Raw genomic sequence first — 11,547 nt, forward strand, 5'->3', positions numbered from 1 at the left:
TATAGTGCACAGTAATCCCATTCAGATCTATGTGATAAAGTTACATTACCTAGAATGAATAATTTCATAGTTTACATTACTAACAACAATTTTCATCACGGTAACGGACTACAGTTAATGTATATTTATATATAAAATGTATTCATAGTAATGCATAATATGTATAATACAATAAAACAAATTGTTGTATTATATAATTGATTGTATTATATAATAAATGTTAGATTTATCAACGCGAGATGGTATATGCTATATTATTGTGTTTTAGTGTGTGTACAAAAGCATTTAAAAAAGCATTGTGTTTTAGTGTGTGGACAAAAGCATTACAACACATTTACCCTGTGATTTCAGATTAAACATACTTGTTGGTGCACCCAGGGCAAACACATCTGATCAAACCCCATCAACAGTCACTGAGAGGGGTGCTGTCTTCAGCTGTCCCTGGCACAAAAGTGGCTCATGCACCCAGATTGAGTTTGATAGCACTGGTAAGACGCAGCTCTGTTTTCATCCATCATAGTGCAGTCTTTGCTCCTCCACCATGCTATTATTTAAAGCTTTTTCTGTCTGTCTGTCTGTTGTTTCACATTGCATGCTAGTGGAAGAGGTGTGGTTTGTCAGAGTTATTAAAGGATCTTCTGAGTAGCCTGTGGCTTTTTAATGATTTAGTGGGCCATATACTGTATCAGCTTTGCTCTAAATATTTTCAAAAGGTGGGGGAAAAATAACAGGAGAGGGAGCTTGTCAATGACCTGCAACAGAGAATGTTTTCTTTTTTTGCCATTCACAAAATTCATGTGCTGGCCTACTAACTAGTTTGCAGATACACAGTCTTCACACTAACAGGACTTCGTTCAACCTTACATTGCTATGAGGTGAATATAGGCACCAGCTTTTTTGTGCCAGATCTCATTGGCATTCAGTGACGGTTATAGACTAGTCTGGCCTGATATCCCCTGCCAGCCAAGCTGGATTGCTAGAAGAGGAACTACCAGACAAACAAAAAAGGTCTTTGGTTGGATTAACTCAGTATGTTTAGAGTTCTCACCAACAACTGAACTACTCCTCTCTGTGTACTTTTCCGTTTTCCCTTCACCCTTAAAGAAATTATTGGAAAAACAACCATGTATAGAGTAGATTTAATGGATCCTGTGCACCCATGGCAGAGTAAGCAAACAAGTTTGGAGTATATAATGATATAATCTAGTAATATATCTTGTTCAAAAACTATTTATTTATTTGTTTATTTATAAATAATATCCAACTAAATGATGTTTGGAAACATATTGGAAAAAAATGTGGTGTACAAACAATCTTCACTATGAAATTACTAGAATATGTTTTTACAAACAAAGAAACGGTATGAAATTTTGAAGAAGAAAAACAAAAAAGTTTTTTTTCTTGTAAAACATACTGCAATAATCTTTGTTTTTATTTACAACTTTGAAAAATCATTTTTAAAGTAAATAAATGCTTTTTCTTTCTTTCTTTATTTATTTAAACACTAAACCAAATGGAATGTGGAAGCAGTTGTTAATGACAGATTCACTTCAGTATTTCAGTAGTAGTTCAGTTATTTATTTATTTTAAATAGCAAACCTTTTCAGACCTTTTCTCTGAGCTATTTCATATGTTATACAATACAATTATACAATTAGTGGATTGCCAAGCTATAAATATCTGTTCTCATTTTTGGGTGAACTGTTCTTTAAGTGTCTGAATACTTTTTGGGGCCACCATATTTTCCACTGACTTTCAAGAAAGATACTTATTTATTTTTTGTTTTGTTTTTTTCTTTCCGTACACTTACTGCAGTAAAGTAGTGTTTATATTTGTTACTTAACAATCACTATTGCATGAAAGAAGCTTAAACATTCTTCTGTTAAGTAACTGCCCAAACTGTGTCCTGACATGTTTTTACTGTGAATGACGTGACAATCATTTTCTCTGTGCTGGCTGACCTGCTGGCTGTTTGAGAAGCTGGAAAAGTCTAGATTACAGAAACATGTCAGAAGTATGAGATGGAAAACACTGTGTATGGAACAACTCATGCTGAGCTGTTACAGCATGGTTACACAACTGTGTTTCCATTGAGCCACTGTACCATCAACTCCCCTTTTGTGTTGTTTGGCAATAATTAAGTGCTTAATTCTAGTAAAGCCTGGGTGTTGTTGACCAGCTGTATGACTGTGTTGACCATGAGAAACACTGGGAAGTTCCCAGCTCAGTAGCACAGACAGATGAGCAGCTGGGGCGTCCTGAGGCTGAGACTGTGGCTGAGATGAACCAAGGCTGCAGGGAGGGAATATCTTTTTGGCTATGTGTGAGTGTGTGTGCGTGTTAAGGATCGCGGCAGTACTAGGAAAACCTTCAACTGCAAAGTATTGTAGGGAATGTTTGCAAATGCAATTAACAGCTCTTCTTGACCTTGGATTGAACTTCAGATGGTTTGGTAATGAAGAGGATGAGAGAGTGTGGCATAACAGCATATCAACTCAACTTTTTGGACTCTGATGCTTCTGTCGTATCAGTCCTTTTGAAATCAGTTGTAATTTGAGGAACACGCCAGTGGATGAGATTTTAGTGATGGGAAGAGCAGTGTAGTCCACTACAAAGGAAATGACGACAGTCTGATTAATCAAATTAACTGGCCTAATGTTTCCATCCCCCTTCCCTCCATATCTCATCCTTTCCCATTCTCCCTTGCCCTGTCGTTCCTATCACAGATGACAGGAAGAATTCCAATGGACAGCAAATGGAGTTTAAGTCAAATCAATGGTTTGGGGCCACTGTGCGTTCCACTGGGGACCATATTCTGGTGAGTCTGTCTGTGGAGGGTGTGAAATTCGCTCTGAAATAAGATTGTACAGAGCTCAAAAAAATTATTCTGCAACAGATCACATTTTTGCTTTAGGGACAGTAAAAAATATTTTATTAGCAAAGCAGTTTTAAATGCGTCAGAAATCCCAGATTAAAGTCAGTATGTCAAATTGGAATTATGTAGTCTTTATTGTAACGTTGTAAGAAACTGTTGCCACTTTTATTTTAAAGTACTTTAGTCTTGTCTTTCAGTGCTGATATGGCACTAAAAATAAAGAAGTTTTTAAGTAAGTTGCAAAAAAATATGTCAGCAGATATTTTCCGACATGCTGTTTGGAAGAACTGGGTTTCAGATGGTACTCAACACAGCTGATTTACAGAAAGATTATGATTACTACTCATGCACTGATCTGCACATATAATTTTTTTTTTTTTCAGGCATGTGCTCCTCTCTACCAGTGGAGCACGTATGGATTCTCAGAGAGAGAGCCTGTCGGGACATGTTTCCTGAAGAAAGGCAATAACATTGTGGAATATTCACCTTGCCGCTCTAGTATGTACATGATCACAGCTTTTTACCTCTGGCTGCTCATGTCCTTATTGGGTCACTCCCTCAGAAATGTCTTAACTAAGATTCATGGGATATCATACTTGTGTATCATCTCCAAATCACTCATGGTTTTTAAGACATGTCTGAGTTAATAAGTTCTCACCAGACAATGTGCCAGTTGTCATATGGTTATGACAGTTCCTCTGTCTGTTTACCTTCCTTTTTCTAACCTTTCCTTCATGTTGAGACTTCCTTAAAACGATTTCTGGTTTTTGTGAATATATGAATGGCTTTGAGTATTTTTTTCCCATCAGACTCAAACTCACCTGAGGGGCAAGGATTTTGTCAAGCAGGTTTCAGTGCTGACTTTGTGAAGGTATTATATGTTTAGTAGAAATCTGATCAAAAATATTAGGACACGTGATGCCTCATTTTCATTACATCAAAATTTTCAAAATAATTTTTTTTTAATTAAATGTTTTATTTTTTTTTGTAATAAATAAAACTTTCTTTGTAATTAAATTGTAATTGTAATTATTTGTAATAAAATTGGTTTAGTTATTTAGATAATCGTTTAAAATATAATAATCATTTCAAATATAATAACATTTAGTATGATCATCACCTTTTCTTTTATATATTTTAATAAGTACGGGTCAGAATAAGTATGTTGATTCATTTTAACATAAGTACAGTATATCTGTTATGCTGAATGATGATGGAACATAATTTCACCCATATTTTGATATTGAATTTTTACAAAAGGTATTTGATACATTTATATAGACAGTTGCATTTAATATGCTTTTTATGTATATAAAATGTGGTGCAGTTTCATCTTGGACCCATATATAGCTGTGTATGTTATTGCCTATTCTTGCCCAGACTTGTACTAAATGTACCAAAACATGTTTTTATGTCTCCTTCAGAAGAATCGGGTTGTTATTGGAGGACCAGGAAGCTTTTATTGGCAAGGTAAACCGATTTATTTTATTATCCCTCTGTGAATTTGACACTGAAAAGCATAATGGAAAAAAGGGAAACAACAATGTGCTCTGTCAGGATTTTTTGTGACTCAGAGAATGTCTGCTGTGTCTTCAGATATAGCATTTGCACAAAACAGGCCAGTGAATGTTTGCACAACATGGGCAGTACATGTTTAAATTCACAAATGTGTCTTTGGCCCCCGCCTGTCAGAAATGCTGCTCAGACGAGAGGGAGCTATGTTTTTGAGTCAGTAAATAATTCAGAATTATATGCTGTCTCCTTCAGTGAAGATGCGCCTGATGTTTCATTGAAATTATTTATGTTGCGCTGTATGATGTTGAGATGGTTGTTTACTGAATCGCAGCTCTGTTATGACCTCATAGGGTGGGGTCATGGTAGGAACCGTGCCCAGAAAAGGCATTTAATGTCTAACACATCTTTCATGAATTTCATGACCTGCAGTGATCATTTTAAAGTTTCAGTTTAAAAGCTTTCTAATAGCCTTTTTTTTTGTTTAGTTGTTCTGCTGAGTCTCTCTTTCCTGGTGGTATGATAATTATACACCCTGCTGAGAGTAAAATGCTTTCAGAAAAGTGAATGTGATTGATAGTAACTGAAGGAAACCTTGGTTAGGCTTGAAGTTCTTATTTTGACCTGTTTACATTTTTTAATGAATTTATGACTCATTAACAAAATTATTTTGCTACAAAAAGGGGGACGTTTGGGAATTGTACTGATTACTCAGTAATTTGAAGAAATCTTAAATGAGTTATAAAGCAATTCAATTATTTTTAGCAAATTTTTTTGTTGTTGTTTGTGTTTTGTTTTGTTTTTTACTGCTGAGTGCCTCTCTTTGCTAGTGGTATGAAATTATACAACATGCTAAGAGTAAAGTGCTTTAAGCTTTTAAACTTAAGCTGACCTTGGATAGACTTGAAATCAGTATTTATTTTGATGTGTTTCCATTTGTTAATGAATTCCTACATTATCGTTAAGCCTCATTAACTAAATAATTTTTCTACAAGAAGTGACAAATGTCTGGGAACTTTACTGATTACTCAAATTAATTAAATGTATTTAAAAATTCTAAGATTTTACATTTTTAACAGCTTTTTTAGTGGTACATTTAAATGAACAGACTGAAGGAACTTAGCCGCTGAAATAAATTAGACTTAAGTAAGAGATCGTTTGAAGGGAGTGTGTTTGATTGTTGCGTCAGCTTGCTCTGTTGTAAGACTGTGTGAGCAATAAAACGTAGCATAAAACATGTTGATGTACTGTTTTGTTTTATCTCTTCCTGTAAAAAATTAGCTTGCTGCTGAAAAAGCTACACTGTTTTTAAAAAACACTACTGAAAAATAAAGTTAGTAGCATCACAACATTTAATTTACTCCCTAACACCGATGTTGAGACTAGTCTAGATTAGTCTAATTAAGATTAAAGACCATAAGAACGACTAAATGCATGAACAACCATTAATAATAATATTACATGATTGAGGAGGGCGTGACTGTTTAGAATACTTTTTGTTAAGCATGTTTTTACTTGTAACGTGTACATGTCTGCATACATTGGCACTGCAGCTTTCTGGTCTGTCGAACTTTATATGCAGGTTGAAGAAATCTCTATTACCTGCACACTTCATTTCATATGCGTTTCATATTTGTGCTTTCCTAACTGTTTTCTCTTTCTAGGTCAGCTGATCTCAGATGACATCACTGAGGTCATCAGCAGATACAATAAGGAGTTTTTTACTCCTTACAGTAACCAGTTATCAACCAAGTCAGCCGGGGCTCAGTATGATGACAGTTATTTGGGTAAGCCTGTTTGCGTCTTTTGTTTTGATGTCTCTTAAAGCTGTAATTTTGTTTTGTGGTGTTGCACTGTTACCTGGAAATCAGCAGTAGAGCTCAGTGTAATATTGGCTTACATATGTATTTAATGTTTGGGTGCTTTGAGTTGATAAGAATGTACAAAATTAAACAATCGCTAGTGCAATGCAGATCATTTGATTCGGTTTTAGGTTATTCTGTGGCCATTGGTGATTTTAACGATGATGGTGAAGATGGTAAGATATTTAATCATTTTGATATGTTTGATTTTGGAAATGATAAATAGTTTGGGATCCATAAGATATTGTTTTGAAGAAATTAATACTTTTATTCAGCAAGGGTGCATTTAATCGACAGTAAAGTCAAAATTGACGATAAAGACTTTCATAATGTTACAAAAGATCACTATTTCGAATAAATGCTGCTCTTTCTAGCTTTCTGTTCAGCAAAGAATCCTGAAAAAAGTGTTTTATGGTTTCCAGAAAAATATTAAGCAGCACAACTTTATTTCAACATTGATCATTATAGTAAATTTTTCTTGAGCACCAGATCAGTATATTATAATGGTTTCTGAAGGATCATGTGACACTGAAGACTAATGAGTAATGGCTGCTAAAAAATCAGCTTTGCATCACAGGAATAAATTACCTTTTAAAATAGATTTGAATAGAAAACAGTTATTTTAAATGGTAGGAATATTTCACAATATGAATGTATTTTACTGTATTTTTACAATCAAATGTTTGAACAGTAGTGCAATTTTAAGCACCAACAACCACAAGTTGTCAGTGGCTTGATTTAGCTGATCTTTACTGACCTGCTCCAAATATCAGCCCTATAGTATTGCAAACTGAAGTAGTGCATCATGGGAATTGCTTAAGTCTGATTTTTCTCTCCATTGGGATCAAGAAGCTTCTCTGCTAAATGAAAGCATTGTTGTGTCCAACTCATTTCTAATTCTTCCTGCCTCCCTAGATTATGTCACAGGAGTTCCTAGAGGGGAGAAGGCTCTTGGTTATGTGAGTTTCATACTATTTTTGGTCAGGAATCTGATGAGAACCCATTTCAAGTGATGCAACCCTGCTTGAAACTTGAATCTCTGTCTGGTTTTGTCTTGTTAGGTCAACATTTTCAATGGGAAGAACATGGAGTCTGTGTATAATTTCACAGGCACACAGGTGAGCATTACAAAAATGTTTCCACCTCTTATTATTCTGTTAGACATTGTGATGTGTGTTATATGACAGGATAAAAGCATATATGAGCAGTCTTGCCTGTGAGCAGCCTGCAGGTCACGTGACATGCCCATGCTTGTGGTCATGGCACAGTTATGTTTAACATTTGCTTACGAGCGGAGAGTTCATGTCCTAAATCCACTCCCAAATCTGGAAGCTATTGACAGCAGTGTCGCCAACACACGAGAGCGAGAGCTGAAAAGAGGTTGAGGTGTGGAGTCAGCAGGCCTTTGTTTTTGGCTGATTGTGATTGCTTCAGTTCTGATTCATCAACAGTTAATCAAGCTTAAGTCAACACAAGCTTAACAGAGATTTATGAGTCAAAAAGCTTAAACTGAATCTTGAATCTTGATATACTGTAGGGGGCACCACCAATACCAGTGATAATAATGATAATGATATATTAGTAGCAGTAGTGGTAGTATTGTTGTTGTTGTTGTTGTTATGTTAGTCGATTTGAGTGTTATGGACAATAGCTTTTATGTAGACAAATATTTTACATTTTTACTGTTTTTGTTTGTCTTAAAAACCGTATTAAGTCTAAAGCTCCAGTTTAGTCATCTAGTCATCTTCAGTTAAGTGTTTCTCTCTCTCTCTCGCTCTCTCTGTCCAACTTAGATGGCTGCTTACTTTGGTCATTCTGTAGCAGCTGTTGACATCAATAATGACAGGTAAGTGATGCTTTACACTCACTCTGTTGGATGTTTTTTCTCATTGTGGGAATTCAGTATTTGTGAATCAAAAGCAGATCACTCTTTAAACTGGCCTTCAGGAAATCAGGCTCACAGACTAAAGGGATACTTTAGTCAAAAATTAAAATTGTGTATTTACTCACCCTTATGTCGTTTAAACCTGTGTGGATAACAAAGAAAATATTTTGAAGAATGTTTAAACTGTTTGCCCATACATTGAAGGTCTGTGAATCAAAAAAAAAAAAAAAACATTTCACAATTAAACACACGTGTTGGGTGAATGATCCCTTTATGGGCAAACAGAATAATATTGTTCTGTCTTGATGCATAAAGACTATTAATCAAAGAGAAAAATACTCAGACATTAAAAATGAAACTTAGAAAAATAATAACTTGGAATAAAATTAGTAACTTTTATTTATTTATTTTGTTCACTTCATCAACCACATAATTTCTCTGGAAATCCACAAAAAAAGGGTTAATATAGTTTTGAGCTTTTAATAAATTTTTATGATCACTCTGTCTGTTAATAGTGTAGTGATGTATGAGGCACTGCTCACACACAAGTCAATTTCAAACCAAGCAGCTTTCTCTTGGTCAGCACGGCAAATTTGCGTGACCAACTTCACCCTCACGCAAACCTCCCAATCGCACGGATTCCTATTGAAATGAATGGAATTCGCCCGTGAAGTTTTGCAGAGCACCTTAATGTACATTTTGATTATTAATGCACAAATGAGGGCCTTGCAGAACATCTGTTTTAAGCTCAGATTTGAAGTTCAGATTACTGTGATAATATTTACCTGTTATACATTGTTGTATTGTCGGTATTTTGTTAATAAAATATAATTAATATAATATAATATAATCAGCTCTTCCCCAGTCCCTCTATTACTAGAACCAACTATCTGTTGAATTTTTTTTGGGAAGATATGGAAGTAGATGGTCTTTCTTACCTGGAGTATGATGTTCTGATGTTGTTGCTGTTACTGCAAGACTGATCTTCTGCCAGGGACATCAGGTCAACCTGCTGCCGTCCAGAATCATGTGGTTTGTCTTCGTCTGGCATCTCAGCTGAGACCTGTCCACTATGGGTGACCCTACAGTAGTTGTGAAGTACCAGTGGCGTAGCTCTCAGCATCACTGATGCACACAAGCCCTCACAGCACGTCAAGCTGCAAACCGTGTGAGGGACCCTAACCTACCTACTCAACTGTTTAAAACAACCGCATGTCAACCAGCCATTCAAAACATCCTAACAACTACATAGCGATGCATGAAAAACCACACAGAAGAGTCCAGCAACCGCAACGCAACACGCAAACAACTGTTTAGAAAACCTTGGCAAACACGTCAACACACAGGAAACCACCAAAAACATCCTGACAAGCACATAGCAAAGCACTAAAAACCTATTAGAACAACAGAGCACCACAAATCAACGCTCTGACAATCACCAAAAACATCCGAACAACCACGCAGAAATGTGCTAAAAACTTGCTCTACAAACTTACTGTATAATTATGTACAATATGTACAGTATTTACATACGTAGGTCCCGCTGTGCGATGCTGCATGTGACACTGTGATGACTCAGTGTCTGGGTTCCTCAGGCAGAGGCTCATCACTGACGTCCACATGGATTCGTGGAGCGAAGCGTCTGCTGGTGGTGATCAGGACGCGTCCATCTGGCTGCTCTGTCTGCAGCAGTGAAGGGCAGTTGAGCGTCTCCCACAGGCGCTGCTTGATCTTCAGCCCCAGCTCAAGGCTGTAGGGACGCTCTCAACCACAGCGTGTCTCCATCATGGGCTCCACAGAGCGGTAAATGTCCTGGTAACCCTGTACGCTGCAGCCGTGGATGGAGACGGGCTCTTCCTGCTGACACAGAGGCACCGGACACACGTCCACTGAAGAGACTGAGGCTCCTGGACGGATGTCAGGAAGGACAGCAGCGTTCTTCAGATAGCGCTCTTCTAACCTGTTGGGTCTGTGAGCTTTGGCAGAGATGCAGCTGTAGGTGTGATTTAACCTGATGACAGCTGCCAGCTGTGAAAGCTCACAGGCCTCTTGAATGAAAGAGACGCCCTCCACCAAGAATCCCCTCAGGTGTGTGGGAAGAGCCCTGCTTCTTCTGGGGCAATGGTACTCCATGAAGATGCCTAGAGAAACACTTTACAGATTTGACAAATTGATGAAACTCACCAAACTGTAGAGTTGAAGGCTTGTAGCATGTGATCAGGCTTCAAGGCTTTAGGGACAGTTGTGTTGATTTCAAATATAAACTCAATTTCAAATATCAACTAAAGCTGCTGTTACTGACATAGAATGTTGAGGCTCATTTAAATGTAAACAACACTTACAAAGCAGTAAGTCAATTGACAATACACGAGACAACTTTTTTGAGCAATGTTGCACTTTCCCATTGAGAATGGGCAACAAATTTCTGTCTGGATACTTTAGATCGGTCATGTGGTCTCACCTGTGTCTCACCTGGTTGCCTGTTAACGGCAACATTTCTCAAAAAGTTGCCTCGTGTATCATCACCTATAGAGCAGCTTGAGCTCTATGATACACTTACTATACAGTATGCATCTCCATTTCAATTATCATCTTCATTTACAGTTTTCTGTATATATACAGTGGGTACGGAAAGTATTCAGACCCCCTTCAATTTTTCACTCTGTTATATTGCAGCCATCTCCTCTCCACCAATAAGCTGGTGTGTGGTGGGCGTTCTGGCGCACTATGGCTGCCGTCGCATCATCCAGGTGGATGCTGCACACTGGTGGTGGATGAGGAGATACCCCCTGACAATGTAAAGCGCTTTGAGTACTTAGAAAAGCGCTATATAAATGTAATTAATTAATTTGCTAAAATCATTTAAGTTAATTTTTTTTCCTCATTAATGTACACACAGCACCCCATATTGACAGAAAAACACAGAATTGTTGACATTTTTGCAGATTTATTAAAAAAGAAAAACTGAAATATCACATGGTCCTAAGTATTCAGACCCTTTGCTGTGACACTCATATATTTAACTCAGGTGCTGTCCATTTCTTCTGATCATCCTTGAGATGGTTCTACACCTTCATTTGAGTCCAGCTGTGTTTGATTATACTGATTGGACTTGATTAGGAAAGCCACACACCTGTCTATATAAGACCTTACAGCTCACAGTGCATGTCAGAGCAAATGAGAATCATGAGGTCAAAGGAACTGCCTGAAGAGCTCAGAGACAGAATTGTGGCAAGGCACAGATCTGGCCAAGGTTACAAAAAAATTTCTGCTGCACTTAAGGTTCCTAAGAGCACAGGGACCTCCATAATCCTTAAATGGAAGACATTTGGGACGACCAGAACCCTTCCAATCGAGGGAAAGATGAATGCGGCCAAGTACAGGGATATCCTGGACGAAAACCTTCTCCAGAG

General features: G+C 37.2%; 1 protein-coding gene across 1 annotated transcript in view; it reads left to right on the forward strand.

Annotated features, from left to right (window-relative positions):
- The window catches only part of LOC107672211 (integrin alpha-V-like), a 25,919-nt gene that overhangs the window by 1,150 nt on the left and 13,222 nt on the right, over positions 1 to 11,547 (forward strand). Inside the window, exons 2-11 of the mRNA XM_016465306.1 lie at positions 352 to 488; positions 2,727 to 2,818; positions 3,259 to 3,373; positions 3,685 to 3,746; positions 4,300 to 4,345; positions 6,052 to 6,174; positions 6,381 to 6,425; positions 7,165 to 7,208; positions 7,311 to 7,367; positions 8,043 to 8,095. Coding sequence (XP_016320792.1) covers positions 352 to 488; positions 2,727 to 2,818; positions 3,259 to 3,373; positions 3,685 to 3,746; positions 4,300 to 4,345; positions 6,052 to 6,174; positions 6,381 to 6,425; positions 7,165 to 7,208; positions 7,311 to 7,367; positions 8,043 to 8,095 — 774 coding nt within the window. The remainder of the gene's footprint in view (positions 1 to 351; positions 489 to 2,726; positions 2,819 to 3,258; positions 3,374 to 3,684; positions 3,747 to 4,299; positions 4,346 to 6,051; positions 6,175 to 6,380; positions 6,426 to 7,164; positions 7,209 to 7,310; positions 7,368 to 8,042; positions 8,096 to 11,547) is intronic.

This window comes from Sinocyclocheilus anshuiensis, unplaced genomic scaffold (genome assembly GCF_001515605.1).
Source record: "Sinocyclocheilus anshuiensis isolate Anshui unplaced genomic scaffold, SAMN03320099.WGS_v1.1 scaffold986, whole genome shotgun sequence".
NCBI lineage: Eukaryota > Metazoa > Chordata > Actinopteri > Cypriniformes > Cyprinidae > Sinocyclocheilus > Sinocyclocheilus anshuiensis.